This window comes from Fukomys damarensis, unplaced genomic scaffold (genome assembly GCF_012274545.1).
Source record: "Fukomys damarensis isolate Sample0158 unplaced genomic scaffold, DMR_v1.0_HiC HiC_scaffold_8, whole genome shotgun sequence".
Taxonomy (NCBI): Eukaryota; Metazoa; Chordata; class Mammalia; order Rodentia; family Bathyergidae; genus Fukomys; species Fukomys damarensis.
Genome location: NW_022900920.1, coordinates 30737813 through 30759392, shown reverse-complemented (window position 1 = coordinate 30759392; position 21580 = coordinate 30737813). Strand labels below are relative to the sequence as shown.

The following is a 21580-nucleotide window of genomic DNA, read 5'->3' as shown; positions in this document are numbered from 1 at the left end:
GAAGTGCACGCAGCCGCCCAGCGTCCCCACCGCTGCGGAGAGGGAGGACGGAGAGCAGGCCAGGGTTGTCGTCTGTTCGGGACACACCCGGGCGCGGAGTCAGCTATGCTGCGCTCCACAGGCCCAGTGGGCTGGGTCGTCCGGGCCGCTGCATTTGACAGGCATGGGCCCGGGCCACCCGGAGGGCACACACATGCGTACACACGGGCGCAAGCGCACACACAGACACAAGCATGCACACAAACTGACGCACACACCAGCACTGTGCACGCACTCATACACACAGGCACACGCACGCACACGGGCACAAGTGCACAGACGCACAAGCGTGCACACAAGCACATGAACTCACACACGCACAAGCACTGTGCATGCACATGTACACTTTTTGGAAAAGCCTGAATGACAGGAGTGGTACACACTGCAAATTATAAACTCAACCCTCAGCAGTCACAGGGATCTGTACATACATCTAATTATTTAATCCTAAAATGACAGAAATAAGGTTTAAAGTTTTAACGATTGCATTACTTTATCCTTAGATGATGATGAAATGACTATGCCAGTCACTTTTACAAAACAGACTATTATACAGTAAGAAATTGAACAGATTCCTGGTATCTTTTGGACATTTTTGTAAGATGCTGCGATTTTTAATACCAGCATTTCTCTTCTGAGACATGGTGAATCTTGGGGTGACTGAGAGGGACTGGAGATAACTTTGCCACTGGACTATACATTAAAAACAAAACCAAAAATCCATCCCAGATCCCTTTTGTCTGACATTTACACAGAACGGGATGTCCGAGAAGTACATTTACTCCCATAATACTTAAGAAATCAGGTTCCTTCCCCTCAGGTTATTCTTTGTAGATTATCTTGAGGACAGGCATGGAATGCTAGGGCTGGAAAAGAACATGACATGTGTCTTTCTGAGACTGGCTTATTTTGTTTAACATGATGACCTCCAGTCCCATCTGTTTTCCTGCAAATACTACTTTTCAACAGAAAGCCTTTGTGGGACCTCTCAGGGTGTGATATGTGTGCTGTGTTCCCCAAATAATTCATTTCAGGCTAATAGTGGGCTAGTCCACACAAGAAACAGCAATGGCCAGAGGAGGTAATGGAGGCAGGCTGCCTGTGTCCAGGTGTCTAGCCATGGGCTGCTAGGCTGGGCTCCCTGAGGACCACTGCCTAAAGAGTTCACAGGAAACACAGGGCACAGGCAGGGAGCTTGCCCGCTAACTAGACCTGCGGGGCCATGGTTTCCTCCAGCAGGGAAAGGCCCACGTCTTCCCCAGCTGAACCGTGTGAGTGTACCCTGCTGGCTCAGCACTCAGGGAAGGTTGGCGGAGGCCTTCAGAGGGTGTATAGATCTCTCTTGGACAAAAGGAATGAGGTAAGTCCTGGTTTATAGGCCCTTGGGTGCTGTGAAACATTTGGATGTATGCCATGTGCAGAAAGAGATGTGAATCAGATGAACTTGTCAGGTCTCCTCTGTGCGGTGGACTAATGGGCAACTTGGATGCCCAGCTGAACTGAATCAACGTGGTTCAGGGTGTGGAGGGCCCAACCTGAGGACTGTTGCCTAAGGCATAAAAAGGGAACTGGAAGGGATGATTGTGGGCTGTTGATTTTCATGGAGAAGCTTGCTTCAGTTGGTTTTTCAGATGCAAATGGAGCTGTTCTTTTTGGAAGAGGAGCTCAGGGCCTCACTGTTGTTGGGTATGACTGCTGTTTTTGTCAGGGGAGCTCTGATCTTCACCATGAGTGTCACTTCCTGGCTGGGAAATGGATCCCTCAGCACTGGCTTTCTAGCTTCCACCACTGCCCTCTGGGCCTTCCCAGCGCAGATTCTGGATATGGACTTGCATGAGACATTGCCACGAGTTCAAGGGCTCCCCTGGATTAGGGGAGGATGCAGGCGGATGTGTGTGGGCATTACCATGGGATCCAGGCCCTCAGCTGGATTCTTCAGGTCTCTAACACATGGACAGACCTCTTGCTCTCCTCTGCATCTGACTTTTTGGGTGAATATTATAAAAATAATCTTATAAATTATGTGCCCTGTATTAAATCTCTTCCCTTGCAAGCCCTGACTACAACTTTAGAAAAGTTAGATTTAGAAATCCTAAAAGAATGTATACATATAAGCTTTTGTCACAGAGATTATGGAGTCTTCTTATATTCAGTCTTTTAGCCAAGAAGTTTTACTTTGGGGGAAGAGTTTCATTTACCTAATCGCATGGTGTATCATTTGCATCTTATAATATTCTTAGACAAGGAATGATACTTAGTCTTTTATAACAGATTTTAATTTTATAAAGGGGAAGGAGTGTAATTTACCTGCTACTAAGATCCATAGCTCATCTAGAACTGTGCAATGTAGCCCATGATGTTAAGTAATAGAAAAAAGCCAAGCATTGCCACTGTTTCTTGGTCCTTTTCTAAGCTTCACTGTATACAAAATGCACCGTGAACAAGACAGAAGCAATGGCATCCCAGCGAGGAAGGTGTCACGGCGGCACCTCACTGCCCTGCTGAATATGCAATGAGAAACAACCTTCCCATTTCCAGGCTTGAGGGGACTGGACCTGACTCATTTCCAGGTCTGAGCTCATGCCAATTAGCATATGTCACCCCTGTCCACAGTGAGTTGTTCATGAGTGGTATTAAGACATGAGAAGGCATGTACTGAGCTTTCTAGAAAGTAGAATCTTTTCCTTTTCCTGCTGTCAGAAGCTTCTCTGCAATGTGATGCCAGGCTGGCACAGCTGGCACCTGGATGCCAGGACATGAGGCCCAAAATGAGACTAAAGCCACTGAGTAGAAACAGAAAAACTGGGTTCCTGCTGGACTGAGGTGCACGTGAGGCCAGACAAGTTCTGTACTTGATTGTTGACTGGCCCAATAATCTCCTACTTTTAAATTGTTTACTTAGTCTGGTTGGAGTAGCAATTTTCTTTCATTTCTAATTGATCTTCTTGCAAAGTGGGATCATTTAACTGTTACAGTCCAGGAGCTGTTTCATTGCTGAGCAAAAGCAACAGCCCTCCTGCCTGCTCTTCTCCCAGCCTGCCCTTCTCCCAGCCTGCCTCCCTGAGTGCCAGTGTGCAACAGAGACCCCTGTCTGTCCACAAGAAACACATCATGTGAGTGAGACAGAGATCTCTCAGATGCCACCACTGAGGAATGCGCCCTGGCTTGTGCATACACTGATACAGTATATCACGTCCTGCTGTGTGGGCTGCACACACACACCGCACACAGGGCTCACTCTGCATGTATCAGGTAAAAACCTGTCAGCCTTCTGTAGCAAGTGTTTTCACAGACTACTGAGATGGAAAGTATGGAAAGGTAAACTGGGTTAGAATTCAATGTGTTTTAAAAACCCACTTAACAGGCACTTACTGTGGTATTCAGATAAATCTTGCTTGCACAAGTGCAGTCCTCCAGCCACCAGATACAAACTTCCCCTGAAAGTGTGATTGTCTGTAAAAGAAAGAAGGCTAAAGTTCCAAGTGGAAAGTAAGACTCTGCTGGGAAACACATTCTAAAATACAATCCAGTATGTCAATCTGAGGCATTAGTAAAAACATCCCATTCTACTTACGTAGATTATAAATTATTATTTCAATATCAGTACTTTCTTTCCAAATATATAATAATATTTAAGGATTTATGACAAATGTATTATGTCTAGTTGAATTTAATACTTTTATTAGCCTATAAAAGATATTATCTCCTACATTAAAATGGTATTGATCTCATTTTTTAAAAATATTTTTGTTTCTTTCACATAAAAATAAATAATATTTTAATGCAATTTAAGTAGAACATATAACTTAGATTACAAAAGTGAAATAAAAAAATTTCTATACAACATATTTAAGATAAAAATGACTTGGAAATTCAATGAGATTATTGCCTATTTTAGCTTTCTTGTTGCTGGGACAAAATATCAGTCACCAGGGACTCAAGGAGAAGAAGTTTATTTTTGGCTCAGGGTCTTAGAGGTTTCAGTCCATGGTCTGCTGGCTCCAAGGCAAGAACACCATGCAGAATGGTTCACTTCCTGGAGGCCGGGAAGCAGAGCATAGGGGAGGAATGCCCACAAGAGACTCTGCAAAGCCATGTCCCCAGCCACTGCCTCCTCAACTGAGTTCTACTCCTAACAGCATGTTCTGCTATGAACATGTCTTTAGACAGTTTTAGGTTGATTGTATTCTCACTCTGTGCACAGCAAATATTTCATTTTCATCCATAGGTGATGTGGCCCTCATTCTAAAAGGAAGTAAATATTGAGTGTTTAACAGCCTGGCTTGCAAATCTTGGTTGGTGACGCATAGAAGATGGCTTCTAAGATCTCAAATGCGTTGGCTGCTTTCAGGAGATAACATTATGAAGTCACACTATGATGATGTCATTCCAATAGGGGAACAGTTTGATGATGGAAGCATTTGGTATCTGTTACTGTTTGGATATAAAAGGTCCCCCAAAAGTCTCCTGTGCTTAGAATGTAATGGGTTCAGTCGCTAAATGTGCTTTTAGGAGTTGGGGCCTGGTTGGAAGTGAGTCACGGGTGGTGTGACCTGGAGGGGTGCACATATTCTTATCCTTGGGCTCCTCTCTTCCCTCTCAGCTTCCCGGGAGCCTTGGAATGAGCAGGTTTCCTCTGCCCAGACCCTTCTACTATGACCTTTCTGCCTTGGAGCCAACTGACTAAGAACTGAAACCATGAGCCAGAATAAACCTTTCCTCCCTCAAGTCGTGGGTGTGGGTGTTTTGTCCCAGCAATGGGAAAGTACCCACAACAACATCTCTACATAACCCTCAAAGATACCCTGGTTTATGACTCCTCTGAGTAACTACTTTGAAAATAATGAAACACAACGTATTAACTATTGCTATTTTCTTATCATTGTGTTTTATTTTCTCATAAAATAAAAAGAAATGCTAAATCAGTGCTGTGCAAAAATAGATTCCATTAAGTGTTACAGAAAAACACTAAAAGACGAGAAAGATATCCTCTGCTTCTCACTTGCAGTACTTTGCACATGAAATTCAAAAGTCACCCAATGACATATGAGGAGGAATTTAAATTTGGAAGCATCACATTGTTAAATCCTGTTGCATTACGGTAACATATTCCTTACCATGAAGTGTTTGGTTCCAGGTGTGATGAAGTCAATTGCCTGAAACTTTCCATCACAAGCATCTAGGACTTTGTCTAAGGTTGGCTCCTCACCAAAAGTATAGATATAAACAGATCCCTGATAAATATAAGTGGGAGAACGGAGGTTAAAATTGCTTCATATTAGCTCAACAGATATTTATTCAATGCCTACTGTGAGTAAGGCACTGTGTGGGGACAGGTGGTGGAAAATCATAGACCTCAGTAAGGCTCTGACTTGAATTTAAAATCTAGAGCCATCATTTGCTTATTGATTGGCTGTTACATTCATTCATCGTTTAAAATAATAAATAGGATGGATCCCAGGCACTCATTTTTTAAATTACAAAACATAATAGCATTTTCCCCGATTTTAAAACTAATATATATTTATGTGGAAAATGTGGGAAACAAGAAAAGTTAAGAAAAAGTAAATTCTACTACATGCTAAACATAATGCTGGGCACTGATTAAAAATTTAAATAAGCCTCTTAGAAATTATGGCAGTATGGCCAAAGCTGTCACTTTATGACTTGTTTATCATTCTCAGCTCTTAAAGTCCCTTCTCAAAAAAGAAAACTCACCCTGTAATGTCTGCATCTTTGCCAAGCAGCTGTAATGTAATGTGGTCACACAGCAAAAAGAAGTCTGGTTTCAAGTGATCACAACTTCAAGGTAAGTTGAAATAAACATGAATATTTTTGTTCTTATTTGTCTGAATAAGACGACTCTGCCCTCAGGATACTTACATTCTACCAGGGAGCTCAGACAATAAATAATATACCCAAATGAAACACTGATCATTCTAAGAAAGGGAAAAAGTAGAGCACAAAAGGAGGATACTGCTTGCTGTAAAAATATTTTCACTGGGAATAGAATTCCAGATGGACTTTCTTCACTACACTGGGGGCTAGCAAACATTTTGTACGAGTGGAGAAATAGTAAATATGCTAGGCTTTGCGGACCATGTGGTCTGTGTCACAGCACAATGGTATCTTGGTTCAGGAATTTAATTCATTCCATGGTTCTAAAAAGATGGCCATGCTCATGGTCATGTGGGAGAGATAGCCATGGTTATGTTCATTACCTGATTCTGAACAAACAAACACAAGCAAATACAAAAACAGTACAAAATTTTGCCAAATATTTCTATTAGCAAACCAAATCATTTGCAAACAAAAGAGTTCTTCAACTGAGGTACCACTGTACTTAATGCTACCATTGTGGTGTGGCAGCAGCCATAGGCAATCCATAAATAGTAAGTGTGGCTGTGCTCTACTAAAACCTTGCTCTCAAAAACAACTAGCAGACTGGTTTGGGGCCCATAGGGCTATAGCTTGCTCACCACTATGTTAAACTGAAGACATTATTCCACTATTAATCTTATATACATTGTTATTACAGAGAAGTCAGCTTTTAGTCTAACTAAAATTCCTATGATGTAATTTGCCTTTTCTTTTTGACTGATTTTTTAAAATCTTTTTTTTTCCTCAATAATTTTACTTTGGGAAGTCTACATGTAGATATCATTTTACATATCCTGCTTGGAATTCACTGGACTTCTTGGATCTGTGAATTCATCTCTTTAATCAGGTCTGGAAAACTGTGAGCCAATATCTCTTGAAGTATTGTCTCTGCCTTATGTTCTCTCCTCTGTAGGATTCCAATTAGATATATGTTAGATCTTTTCAAGCTATTATTCATGCCTCTTATCGTCTCTTCTGTATTTTCTTCCCTTTTGCTTCTTTTGACTATATTCTTCATAACTTCTTCTGACCTATCTTCCAGTTCATTAATTCTCTCTTTGGCTATGTATAATCTTTGGTCAAATATATGCATTTAATTTTTGCTTTGTTAGTATATTTTTCAGTTTTAGAAGTTTTATTTGGTTCTTTTCCCCTTCTGTTCTAGTACTTTAAAAACTAGTTTCCTATTCTCCATAAGTATTTTAAGTTTATTATTTATTAAGTCATAGCAGAGTTGTTTTGACTGTAATTACCAGAAAAATTTGATATTATTTATACTTATATTTATTTTTATATTTCTGATATTATTTATATTTATATTTATATTTGATATTACCAGAAGTCTTTTGATATTTATATTAAAGTTTATTAAACTTATAATCTAAAATTATTGCCTAACAATATAAATGGCTGCTAATTTGACTCCTGAGGCCCGTTCTATTAATGATGAGTTTTCCTAACAATATAACAGTCATTTGTTTATACCCTGCATTTATTCCTCTTTGCTCTTCTCTTACAGAACTCATCATTTCCCTAGAGAATTACTGATGCCTCCAACATCAGTCTACTTTTGGATGGGCTGACCCTACCTAGGGCCCAAGGGTAGGCATGTCACTTAAGCCTGCCCAATTAGAATTTAGACTTTCCTTGACCACAGTGACTGATCCAGGGATAATACAGATGATCCAAGTTAGGACAATGAGTGTATATTCTAGAACATTTTTTCTAGCTGATAACTTTCTACTAAGGTTACCAAGAAGACAGAAATACAATCTGGAGCTTCAGGAGACTCTCAATACTACAAGGGGAGAGTCTTCAAGAAAATGGAGGAAGCAGTCAGGACACATAGAAAAAAGCCCTGGGGGTATCCTGGAAGCCCCTGGATTCAGATCCACTCCTCACTCTTTAAGTTACATGGACAAAAACAAACATTTCTTTGTCACTGGGCCTTTTAAATTGGGTATTTCTTCATTTGTAGCCAAAGGAATCCTGACTGTCAGAGAATCATTACGTAGCACTCACTGTTCTTCATGCTTGTCATGTACGGATGATAAAAATATTATCTGATAATTATATATCAAGAAATCACTCTTCACTGCACCTGCCTTGCAAGCTAAAGGACCTGAGTTAAATTTCCCATTCCACCCCACCCACCTCTGCCAAAAAAAAAAAAAAAAAAAAAAAAAAAAAAAAAAAAAAAAAACAAAGAAAAAAGAAACTGCTCTCTAACATACCTTGTCTGTCTGAATCAGCAGCGTCTTATAACCGGGAGAAAACATCAAATGTTCTACAGGCCTTTCAACTTCAAGAAAGTCCTCTATTCTGTAAGAACTTGAATCTTTAACAGTGAGAGAATACACGAAACCATCCTGTAGGCCGAGGTAAGTGTGGAACATCAGTCTTGGTCAGTGTACAGTACACTTTCCCGATCAGCTAAGTGAAGGCTTATGGGTAGTCATCTACTGATTATGTGGAAGCGCCATCTGGGTTTACATTATCTAGAACACACTGTCCTTTCACCTTTATTTAGACACTTTTAACCACGTCCTTTGGCCAGTCTTCAGTCGTATCTCTTTTGTGATACACTTTCAATGAACTTAAAATCTTACTGACCATTCCTTTCTTTCAGCATCTCTAGCCTCTATTTTCTCACCATATTTTCAACATACAGGAGTGGGGACAAATGAGGCTGTTTGTGCCATTTGTGTATAGCAGTTACCTTACTTCAAAAGACACTAGCCCTAGCCCTAAGTGTGTTCTTTCATCGTTATCACATGCATTTAATATCTCCCTAAATGACCCACAGGTAGGAACATGCCTTTTCTTATATATGTGGCCTCTTCTCCAGTTCCTCGCACAGTGGTAGAATGCTGCAAATGTCTAATAAAAATGGGTTGGCTGATTGATCGGCTATAAACAGGCTGAACTACTCTCAAGGGGAATCAAATTATTTTATATAATGAAGAGGCTCTGGACAAATGTATCCATCATTTTTCTAAAATGGACCCCAGTATAACAAAGGCATTTGTGAGATAGCTGGATTCAGATGCTTGAGACCTGGGAGGTGGCCTAGACACGCAGATTCTTTCTCCAAGCTCATTATCATTCTCCACTCCTCACCACAGCAAATGCTATGATCTTTTATTTTGAGCAAATTGAACCAAACACAGGTGAGGGTGGCCTCAAAGCGGATAAGAGTCACAAAAGCCATAAATCTGAACTGCATGTTGCGGAAAAATGAGTAGTCCACTGCATAGCTGGGGAGGGAACTTCAAGCTGAGTTTAGGTGCATCGGCCCCAGATGGCTTTTCGTTGGTGAGAATACATCTTTCACCCTGATATCTTTGCCTTACTTCCCTCAGGGCCCTGGAGAGTGGATTGTGGCAACAGAACAAACAAAGCTAACAATGGATTAGGGACAGCTTCATATAGGCGTGAGATTTTAGTATGGGTCAGTTATAAACCTTAGCATTGATTACAGTGGCAAAGGAACACATGCCCTGACTCTATGTCATACTTAATAGAGCTGTGTGTGCTAATAAATGGCAGTTAGACTTTAGGCCAACAGCCATGGGTCAGGCCTACCTCCTCTACTTACTGTCTGGTGACCTTGGAAAGACTTGGTTCTGTCGGTATGGGGAGGATACGGTTGTTGTGAGGACCAAAGAGGTCATACAAGTAAAGCACTTAGCATAGTGCCTAGCACAAAGTAAACACCAAGTGAACAGTGGGTGGGGCTGTGAACAACCATTCTAATGTCTGCAGTAATGATGTGATGCCTGTGTGCTGGAACGGTCCCATGCACAAGAGCCTGCGCCGAAGCTTAGACCACAGGTTCCAAATTCACAGCAGACACCTAATATATTATTGCAGAAGTGAATATGGAAACCTCTCAGATGCTTTTGCATGGGGGAAATGGCTTTTTAACCTTATTTTTGTTTATTTGCAATAAGATAGCTCTATGGTAGTTCACTGTACCACACTCTCTTCTTTTGTATAAAACTGAAATTCTTCATAATAAAAAATTTCATAATAGCATCCAAAGGGGAAACCATTTTAATTAATTATCTGAAGGAATATGGTATCCCAAAATATGACCCAGGTAGATGGCAGCAAATGGAAATTATATTTTGTCTTGAAAGCAATTAATTTTGAAAAATAGAATACATTACAATTCCAGAAGCAAGCACGCCTTCCTTTTGATAAACCATGGTGACTGGACTGAAAAGACGTGGTGCATCTTCTGGAAAAGAAAGAAAAAAAGCATAATGAAGGCAACATATAATTAAAAGTGCAACTTGACCATGAATGATAGAATTTGCTTAGTAATGACCACTCTGCATGTTACGGCACATAAATTTATGCACCGACAAATAAACTATAGTGGACGAAAAAAAAAGGTGAAAAGGAAAAAATGACCCATAAGAACATTTATCATTAATAAAGTATTGTTTTCGGAGGAAAACAACAAAAGTGTATTGCTTTTAAAAACCAAGGGCTCAGATGGGATCTGTCAAACACTTTGTGCTTAACAGTTAGCTAGCTGCTAAGAAGCATAATGGCCTTTCCCTCAAACACTACTCACCTCCCAGCAGCCCTTTCTTTTTCCATCCAGCTGTCACTAGAGTCCAGGTTCTTATGGCTACTGGCCTGGTGCAGGTGCTTGCATTCCTGAATGATGGCTACATTAGTCTGCCCAAGCACCACTTTCCAGCTGAGGTACAGCCCATGTTCCACCTACCCACAATCTCCCATAAGCTCCTCCTTCAAGAGCCAGTTCAAATGCAACCATCAAAATGACAGCATGCATGATTCCCCACCCCTGGGGCCCCTACAGTACTTTGTGAAGCTCTGAATGAAGGAAATCATATTATTCTTCATCTTTCTGGCTATAATTATTTGTCTACTTACTTTATGATCTTTAATAAAACCTGATCCTTTGAAGATGGAAGTTATGAGTCTATGTATTTGTCACTTAAGTATCCTCTACCGCACCTTGCTTTAGTGCCTTCTGCATTGCAGAGGCTTGATAATTAGGTATTTGAAAGCATTTATCATGGAAATCATAAGAAACAGCACACAGGAAGAAAATTATGAACAATATAAGACTGCATATGATTAAGTTCTAAATTATACAGAATATGGTAGAGGTATGATAGAATTTTGGAAATGAGAAGCATTGTTCTATAATTCATTTCACACATGCATGTAGGTGTCAGTTTATTCTGTAGTGACATCCAAGATTGCACCTTGGAATCAAGGAAGGAGCCAAAGAATGAAGTCTCTGAATGACTTCAGAGAGTGAGTGGCTAATGGGACAGATACACACAGGCCACTGTAATAGCACAGGGTGAGGCTCCCACAGAGGAGCGAGGCCTAGGACACTCCAGACAGGAGTGCCTGGAAGGTAGGCAAGGCTAGGGAGGGCTCCGCATGGGAGGAAAAGCTCAGCCAGTAGACCAGGAAAAGGGGGGCATCCTAGGAAAAAGTCACTACAGAAGCCAGCTGACAACTTGGAGAGCACACAGCAAGGATAAGGAATTGTGAAAGGTTCAAGCAGGAGGAACTAAAGCTGGAAAGACAGAGCTGCAAGAAGGTGACTGTGCACAGAGCTCCTAGGCCAGTGCTCCATATAACAGCTGAGAGAGGGCACAGTGAGACTGAGGGGCAGGATTTTACTAAGGGAGGAAGGGAGGGAGATAGATGAGAGAGAGAGAGAGAGAGAGAGCGAGCGCCATGTAGCTGAGGGGGAATGGCAGTGAGGGAGGAGTACTAGCTGGAGGAGAACAAATAGTGGGGGCAGTGCAAAACCAGGCTGATGGAGTCCCTAGATTGAATTAAGGATGGCTAGGTATTAAGGTAGCACTGAGTTGTGCATTAAAGATGATCTTCAAAAAAGGCAGTGTGGCAGAGACAAGCTGCCCAGTTTGAGTCAGACGTAGATCAAGATCAGGGCAGTAAGTCCTGAGATTGTTTCAGAAAGCACAGAGTGGAATGGTAAGAGCAGTTGGACAGGTCTGGGGCTGGCCCTGGTATGGCACTCTCCCAGAAGGGTCTGCACCCAGCTTCTGTGGGGTGGACATTGGCACCTATGGCCCAGGCCTCAACCTGGTCACAGCTGATGGGTCCCAGAATGAACACTAGATTTAAGGGAGAATATATCGGCGCTCTTTGAAACTGTTGCCGAGCAACACAAAGGTATTTGGTTAATCATGGAGAAAACATGTGAGAGGAGTGAGGGACAGGAGAGGGCACAATCATCTGACTGTGCAGAACAGGCATGTGTGTAGCAGGTGATACGGGTTAGCAGCTCACACTAGGATTCAGAGGTCTTACTGGATGGTCCAGGCGTCAGCTCCACAATTTGTGAATCTGAGCGATTCATAACCACATCTCCCTGTGTCATGGAGATGAAGATATATCTTCTTTAATGTTTTGAGGAGTGCATGAAATATGCATATAGTGGTAGCGGAACGACAGGAGCGTAATAACATCCAATCAATTGTAGCTAGGCCAAAAGAGTATCCACAGGGCTTGCTAAGTAACCAGAGAAGGAGAAGCCAAAGATGTCTCCAAGAAAGGGGAGAACAAGGAACAAAATCTCCATCTTTGAAGGATGTTAGCATATGCAAAACTAGCATGCGGGGCTCAGCCTCTGGGAACGTGAGGCAGAGCAGTTTCTTACCCAGCTGTTGTGCCTTTTCTATCTTCCGAAGCACAGTCACCTTCAAAGTTTCCCCACTAATCATTACGAGATGACCCTCTTCAGAGCCGACATACAGGTCACTAGTTGGAGTCCAACAGTGCATAGTGGGGTGAAGCAAAGGATACAGGTCATCTTTTGGCTGCAGAGAAAGAATAAAATTCTCCTATTAAGGCATCAGTCGAGATTAAGGGCCAGGGAAACACTTGCCAAAACAATTGCCCAAAATGGCTATGCTCATATATAAACTTCACTGGTTTTGTCATTTGCCAAGAGCTAAGTGAATTTTTTCTTTACTCCATTTTGCTCCCTATATTTTAATTCACTAAGAAAAAAAAAGTGTCCTGCTAACACATTCAGTTTTATTTGCACAGTTTCTCATAAAAGTTTATTCAGTTTTATTTGCACAGTTTCTCATAAAAGTTTTGGATCAGATTTTGTAAACTGTGTCTTAGTGGACTTTTTTGGTATCTTGGATCTAAGAAAATCATTGCTTAGCTAAAATCACCTTTTGGGGGAGATTTTCATCAGTGACCCCCTCTCCTCATGCTACAGTGGGTCATCCATGAGAGGCAGACTCAGTCCTCTGCTTAGTTGGCTTTCCTGGGGAATAAGAAGAGGACCGGTGGCCTGATTCTGTGGCCTTTCTAGTTGGGTTCATGAGACATCCTGTATGACTTTTAGTTCATGGAAAGAAAGAAAAAAAAAAAAAGTAACTGAAGAGACAGACCACAACAGAGAAAAAGGAAGGGACAACCAGCACTTTCTGCCTGGCTTCTGGCTTAAGCATGAGACAGGGAGACTGAATCTACTAAGAGAGAAAGCAGTGACTCCAGAAGCCTCTAAGAAGAAACACACCAGTGGAATCTGTGTGCCACAGTAGCTGGTGAGTGACTTTGGTTCAAGTGACTGCTGGGACACCATTTTAGGGAAGGACCAAGTGAGCCCAACACCCAGAGAAGCTGCAGGTCAGCTTCATCTCGGGGCTTGCAGTATTAACTCCCACAGTGACAAGAAACAAGATCCAACAATATGCTGCACACAAGAAACACATTTAACTCAGAACTACGAAAACAGAAGCACTTAATCTGCTGGAGGATAGACCAGGTAAAACTCTAGAAGACACCGGTGTAGGCAAAGACTTTATGGACAAAATCCTGATCATACAGGAAATATTACAAAGAATCAACAGCTAGAATCACATCAAATTAAAAAACTTTTGCACAACAAAAGAAAGAACTAGTAGAGTGAAGATATGACCCACAGGATGGGAAAATTTTTTACCAGGTACTCTCAGACAAAGGACTAATATCTAGAATATGAAAAGAATTCAGAAAAATCAGACCCCCACATTGAAAGACCTAACCCAAAATTGGGCATCTGAAATGAACGGCCATTTTTCAGATGAAGAAACACAAACAGCAAGTAAATACATGAAAAACTTTTCACACTTAACTTCAAGAAATGCAAATTAAAACATTGAGATTTCATCTCATTTCAGAAAAAAAAAAATGGCTATCATCAAAGAATCAACTAATAACAAATGCTGGTGAGGCTGCGGGGAGAAAGGAACCCTTCTCCATTGATGGTGGGAGTGGGAACTGGTGCGACCACTGTGGCAATCAGTATGGAGATTCCTCAAAAAGCTAAAACTAGAGGTTCCATTTGACCCAGCTCTTCCCCTTCCAGTCATTTTCCCGAAAGTGAAAAGCATCGCACCCTAGTCATATACGTGCACCCATGTTTATAGCACCATACGTTATAACAGCTAAATCTTGGAAACAGCCCATAACCCATCAACAGATGAATGGAGAAAGAAAATGTGGTATTTATATACAGTGATATTACTCTGCCTTAAAAAGGTTAAACGAGTCATCTCTAGGTAGATGCATGCATCTTGAGAACATAACTTTAAGTGAAGCAAATCAGACATACAAGTTTAAACATTGCATGGGTTCTCTGATGTGAGAAACTCAAAGGGTAAAAGGGTAGCAAAACGGAAGACAGATACAGGGAAGTAGGAAGAATATGTTCAAAAGGTAAGGGGAATGGGACAGTGGGGCGAAGGAAGGGAAAGGGGATATAAAAAAAAGAGCGGAAAGAGAAAACAGAAACGAAGCTTCTGTAAGTGGGGAGGGGAATAAGGGTGAAGGGGGAGGGAAGTGAAGAGAAAAGGGATGAAGGTATAACAGGTACAGGTATGAGTCTCCTATGAGGAACGTGAGCACTGTGTATGGCAAATAGGTAGCAATAAAAACGCTTTTAGAAAGAAAAATATTAAAATCTACAGCACGTTGCTAGGAGAAAAGCTGACTTTGGGGACTAAAAACAATATGGGCTGTGGCGTAATGAAATATTTATTTAGGTATCCTTATGCTCATTGGTACAGAAAGTGCTTTTATTAAGGTATGGACCAAATGAACAGGATTCTTCAATTCTTTAAGAGCTCCGTATTTATTCGGTTCTTTCCCTCAGTATTCAGTCATCTGACACATGCCTTTTACACACCTGGCACATTCCTGGCACTGTTCTAGGCACAGGGAGAGAGCAGTGACACAGACCAAAATAGCAGCTTACCTCCTGGTGAGGGGAATCAGCGAAAGTGAGCTACATATATAGCATGCTATATGCTGGAGAGTACTGGGAAGAAAAACAAACCAGGGTAAGCTGGGATAGGTTTCACAGCTGGGGAATATTTTTAAACTGTATGAGCAGCCATTTTTCTGTTCAAAGCCCCCTGATGTGCACTAGCCTTCCTCCTAAGAAACACTCAGTTGGAATAATATCTATGGCTCTTTTCATTTATGAAAGGTTTGTAGATTCAAGGTAGTGGCAAAGTGGCATCGCAAAGGAGCTATTTCTATCATATTCTCAACTGATGGAAACTTGTGCGATCGATAGTTCAATAAATACATACTGGGTATTGGCTATAACCAGGCATTGTGCCAAGTCCAGAGGGAACCCTTCTTCTCAATAGGATGATCGCCTATGGGGGAAAGGAGCAGTGGTAACCAGGAGAGACAGTGGGCGGCAGTGGGACATAGGCGCATGGAGGAAGAAACAGTGAGTCCTCCTCAGTGGGCAGAGGGAGAGCATGGAGTGCAGCTAAGGCTGCAAAATACCTAGGAGGATTCATCGTGACAAGCTTTTAGGGGATGTAGTGGCTTTAGTTCTATGATCAGTCTATTTCATTTCCTATTAGCATTGGTCAGTTAAGATGAATACTCAAAAGGATGCGTGGTCACCCAGTGAACTAAAAACAAAGGCGAAATTGGCCCCAAAGTACTAATCTGCTGCCAGTCAGTGACGTTTCTGTGGAGACCTAGATCGGACTCATACGGAAAAGTCACTCCTGGAATCGTCATGATTTCAGCTCTGTGAGGTGCTGATAGCAGTGATGGCAAACCTTTCAGAGATGAGTGCCCAAACTGCAACCTCCACCCCTGATTTATCTTCCAGTGCCAACACTGCAGCTAAACCTGGATACAGAGGTGAGTTTAGGAAAAGCGGCTCATACACTTGGCTTGCGTGCCAACAAGGCTCTGCGTGCCCACTGCAGCATGCATGGCATGGGTTCACCACAGATCGAAAAAGGACAAGACTCTTATCTGGTTGGGAATAGGATCAAACTCATTTTTTACAAAAGACCCATATCAGGGCCGGGCATGGTGGTGCACACCTGTAATCCCAGCACTCTGGAGGCTGAAGCAGGAGGATCGCTGTGAGTTCAAGACCAGCCTGGGCTACATAGTGAGTTCCAGGTCAGTCTCAAATACACAGTGAGACCCTGTCTCAAAAAACCAACAACAACAACAGCAGCAAAAAAAGACCCATATCAACCTGCTTCTCCTAAGGCCAGTGCATTTGTGTGCAAGAAACAGAATGTGAGAGTTAAAACTTAGAATTTTCTGGCCCTGATATGACATGTAGATTTTCTTTAAGATAATCTGGGCTTGTTATTTTTTTTTCATTAATGAATACATTTAGTGTCATTTAAAAAGGAATATGGCGTTATATGGATTATGAAAACATAATTTTCACTTATGAAAATTCTTAAGAGTTTTTTAAAAAGGCGCCAGTTGTGTTTCAAAATATTTGTCAATAATATATTTCTTTTTTAGCCCTCTAGGATCTTAAACATTTTGGAGTCCATCTTAATACTGCTTTAGAAAATATATTTTTCCACAATATGCTCTGGAATACTTGAGTTTATAAAAGAGATTCCTATTTAGCAACTTCTGTCTTTTTAAAAGAGGGTAGATGGAAAAGGAAATTGAACCCTTGAGGTTAAATTCGTTACCTCGGATCTGATTTCTGCCCGGATAACATTTGCCTTTGATTTTCCCCTGCAACTACTGGATACGTTTCTAATGCCCTACATAAGTGTGTAGTTTAAAGGCCTGTGGTGTACTATTAGCAACGAAAAAGAGAATTTAATGTTTGTAATCATGTAAAAGCCCACAGCTTGCCGATTTTTAAGACCCTTATTTAGGTCAAATCATTACTGATTTCTTTGTCATTGGTACCCAGGCTATAAGAAATTATATTCAAACGAGGAATGAAACCAAGACGTTTGCGATCTAGTTCTGGTTTGGTTTCATTTTTTGTACAAATATTAATCAGTGCTTAGCCTTTTCCCTCACCGTATTTAGTTATAAAATAAAAAAGGAAACTACTAGGAAGATGAACGTCTTAAGAACTTAAGGGCAAAGTGTCTTCATTAATATTCCCTGTATGATTTAGATTGGCCAAATTATAGTATTTCTGCTTTAAAAGGTTAAAATGCACTGAATTCAAAAGTCCTACAAACAGATATTGATTATGTGCCTTTTTCAAAATGGTAACTACACTGATACATTTAAAGAAGGTGTTTCCTAGAATTTTCCAAATGACCAGGACAATGCCTGAATTTTAAATGTTTTATGTAGGATTCGCCAAGCTGGTACAAAACATGAAAGATGAGGGCTTCCACAGAAATTTACTAAAGAAAAAAACCGATCTGAGAAGGTAGAATTGGGGGCGAGCTGGGCACTAACCACTGAACGTAGAAACCAGTGGGGAACCTTGGATGCGGATGTATTTGCTTCTACTTTGCTGCCCCCCTGTGGCGCAGCGCGGTGACACTCTCAAGGCGGAGATCTAGAAATTAGTCAACTGCCTAGTATGTTTGTTTTCACCTCCCTAGCTTGAAACAGGGAATTCTTGTCATTCCTTAGAGGAAATACGAAGGGTGTGAACCTTTTGCCTTGCCTGTCACAGAGGTTTTCTAATAAAACAATTCTCACACTGGATTCGTTTTAACACTCATAGCTTAATTCTTCGCTGTGGTCTGAGGCCTCTGGGACCGCCCGCCTCTTTATGTCGCGGTTGGCACGTGGTCCCGGGGCTGCTCTTCCCCTGCACCCCACAGGCCTCGCGCAAATCCTCCCTGGGCCCTGTCTCTGTCTTGGGCACCAACTCACTTACCGCTCTGCCCGCATTATCATGTTCCGGCCATACGGTCTTTTCTCAGTCCCTCAAACATGCCCTATTCGCTTTCTGCCCAGGGCTTTTACACATGCATTTCCCTCTGCCTAAAACACTACTCTGCTTGTAACAGAAGAAAGGCTCAGTGTGCTTCTAGTCTGCTTCAGTGGCATCTCTCTAGACACCGTGTGTGTGTGTGTGTGTGTGTGTGTGTGTGTGTGTTTGTGCTGTGTCACTGGGGATTGAAATCAGGACCTCTGCACTGAGCTACATCCCCAGGCCTTTTTTGTTTGTTTGTTTTTATTTAATTTTAAATTTTGAGACAGGGTCTCACTAAGACACTAAATTGCCTGGGTCAGGCTCAAACTCGCAATTCTTCTGCCTCAGCCTCCAGAGCCGTGACCATTGTACCTGGTGCCAGAGACCTTTCTTGACAAGTACATGGAAATCTCTTCCTGGCCACCCCTTCTTGTCCCTGTTTATCCTGTTACCATAGTGACCACAGGTGGCTGCCCTTTGATGTCTCTCTCTTTGTGCTGTCACTAGCACTGTCAGCCTGACAAGGAGGTGAACTCAGGAGCATCGGGCCTGGTGGCCACCTGGGGACCCCTTGCCTTCAACAAGGTCTGCTCTGTGGAGGGAGCGCGGCAGGTGAGGAGCCGTGATCGTGGACAAATCCCCTTTCGGGCTCCACCCCACTGGTTCCTACACTCCTCTCTCCTGCCTCTGCCCCTCCTGCCCAGCTGTGCCTTTTTACAACTTCTCCTCTCCTCACCCAGCAGTCTGTTTCCTCTCTGGCTCTTTTCTCTTCCTGCTTCCGTTTTCAGCTTGTTCCTCACACCGGCTCGGTGCTGCCATGATGCCAACATCAGTGTCTCCCTGACACTGGCTCCTCTTCCCTCCCTGTGCCCAGCTTCTCCACCTGGACACCTTCCTGGCACAACGTCCAAAGCTGAAGTCACATCTGGGCTCCCTGTTTCTGCTGTCATCTTCCCAGATGTCCACATTGAAAACTAGAGCCTTTGTCTCTTGCAGTCTCCGGGGTCCTACTCTACAATCTTCCCTATCCTGCACGCGCCGTGGCATGGTTGGACCTGAAAACCGAGACCCCCCTTCCCCAGACTACACCGTTAGGTGAGTGAGGTAGTCACCCTGAACGTCTCCGCCTCCTCGCCCACCAGACCAGCGACGGCTGACAGGGGCAGCACCGGCCCGTAGATGGGGTCCTTGGGCAGTGACTCCGGGAAAAGCACGTCGGCTTCATTAAAAGGCGACCCGTCTTCCAGAGGGAGTTTTACTGGCCTGCAGAAAAAGAAATGTCAGAACTAGAAGATCGGCAGAAACTCATCATTGATGTGTATTAGTGGTAAGTGAAGTGGGATGTGATCTACAAACACATGAGAAGACAGTGCATTGTCAACATGTAATATAGTATGTCATGAAAGGAGAAGTTATGCACTTATAATTTAAGCACGTAAGGGCTGACTGTCAAAATGTCCCCAAATTAAGATCTAAAGCAGGAATTATAAATACTGGTGGGGATTAGGCAGGGGACCTTATAACCAGCAGGAAAGTGTTTGTCCCTCAGTTCCAGCCAAAAGTGTTGGTGACATGTGACTGTTCGGGTTCCAAAGTCTTAAGAGATGCCATGAGCTGGATATGTATGAGAAATATCTCAAATTTTAAATACTGGCAACTAATTCAGACGAAAATCACTATGGCTAAAATAAACATATGCAGGTTGTTTTCAGCTACCTTTAAAACTTCTGACATCAAGAATTCATTTTCAGATTCACTTTAACTACACAATGTGGTTGTAAAAGGTAAATGTGGAGAATTCATGGCCTCGTGCTCAAAATTCAAAACTTTCTTGGTTATGTCCTATGAATGGTAAATAATTCTGAAAAATGATTGCCTAAACAGTGCGCCTGTTACTTACACAGAAAGTTTAAGTGTTTTCAAATCCTGCTCGGCTCATGAATCAGAACAACAATTCACTCATTGCATCTCTTAGTTTGCTGGCTTATAGGAAAATCACATAAATCCACATGCAGAGCTAGAGTTATAACACTAGCCAGGGGAGCAAAGGAAGGAAGGGTGTGATAAATTAACCACTGACCCTGGCAAGGATCTGATAGACACCCCAGAACTTCACCTGAGGCGATTTTTCAAAAACTGCAATTTCAAGGGTAGGCCTGCCCAGCCTCTCTCTGTCTTGACTGCATGGAGCAGTCTCTGAACCCACTCTCAGTACAGGACTCACTGGCATCTGCTACACCATGGCCACCACTTTGCTCCAGGGTCTCTCCTTGACTCATTTCATTCTAAACAGGCAACCTCCACCCTATGCAACTCTGTTGTCTGAGGACAGCGTGGTCCAGGATATACCGTGCGTGATCTGTACCCTTCCTGGATCCAACAGCTTCTTATTTTGGGGATTTCGGTAGGGAATCAAAGTTGTAGAGTCAGGCCAGGGATTTAGCTCAATGGTTCTACCACTTGCCTGGCAAGTGCAAGGACCTGAGTTCGATCCCCAGTACCAAAAAAAAAAAAAAAAAAAAAAAAAAAAAAAGTTGTAGGGTCAAAAGGCCATACATGTCCTGTTTATACAGCAGACATACTTTGGAATCAAAAGGACAAATCATATGTTACAAAACCAAGTCAAGTGGGAAAAGCTGTTAGAAGACTTAGTTCTTAAACTGATTGGGAAATCAAGTGGAAATGAATCTTTCTGAAACGCAATGACTCACTCCAAGGCAATGATGTGTGTAGAAAGATATTACCACTTATAAGAGTCTGAGGGGCCAAAGAGTTAGCTCAGTGGTTCCTCCACTTGCCTGGCAAGAAGAGCAAGGACCCAAGTTCGATCCCTGGTACCAAAAAAAAATGTGTGTGTGCATGCGCGTGTGCACGTGCATACACACACTTATACAGACCCTTCATTCATCATGTCAGCCCAATCACATTACGCAAACAGAAACAAAGACCACCACTTGGTCATTGGGCAGAAACAAAGCCTCCTACTTCGCTTTGAAATAATGCTCCTGGTCACTTCTTTCTATGGTCCACACTGTCACTGTGCTGGGGCTCGACAAGCACAGCTGGTGCCAGTTCATGGGGTTGAAAGACATCTGGCTCAAGTCCACTCCCGGCTGGGACTGCTTGCACAGGATGACACTCAATTCCCAGTTCCTGATAGGAGGACAGCATGGGAAGAAAGGTTAGTCCACGTAAGGTTCACGTCTAAGAACACGTATCGAATTGCTTTGTGACAATTCACAGAAACAAAATTTCTGATATAATTTATATAACCCATGACATTGCTTCAAAACTATAAATAACTATGCTTACCTAAATCTCCCTAAGGAACAAAATACTGCATATGTATATATTGTTTCAGTGCCTGGAACTGAAATCAGGACCTTGCATTTGCAAGACAGGCCCGGTGCCACTGAGCTACATTCCAGGCCCAGTATTTAAAAAATATCACAG

At 42.3% G+C, this 21580-nt stretch overlaps 1 protein-coding gene across 1 annotated transcript in view; it reads right to left on the bottom strand.

Moving 5' to 3' along the window:
* Cfap43 (cilia and flagella associated protein 43) overlaps positions 1-21580 on the bottom strand; it is an 86386-nt gene that overhangs the window by 50155 nt on the left and 14651 nt on the right. Inside the window, exons 4-11 of the mRNA XM_033761245.1 lie at positions 21113-21280; positions 19240-19390; positions 12605-12764; positions 10092-10162; positions 8154-8288; positions 5157-5273; positions 3412-3492; positions 6-72 (exon numbers count right to left, since the gene is read on the bottom strand). Coding sequence (XP_033617136.1) covers positions 6-72; positions 3412-3492; positions 5157-5273; positions 8154-8288; positions 10092-10162; positions 12605-12764; positions 19240-19390; positions 21113-21280 — 950 coding nt within the window. The remainder of the gene's footprint in view (positions 1-5; positions 73-3411; positions 3493-5156; positions 5274-8153; positions 8289-10091; positions 10163-12604; positions 12765-19239; positions 19391-21112; positions 21281-21580) is intronic.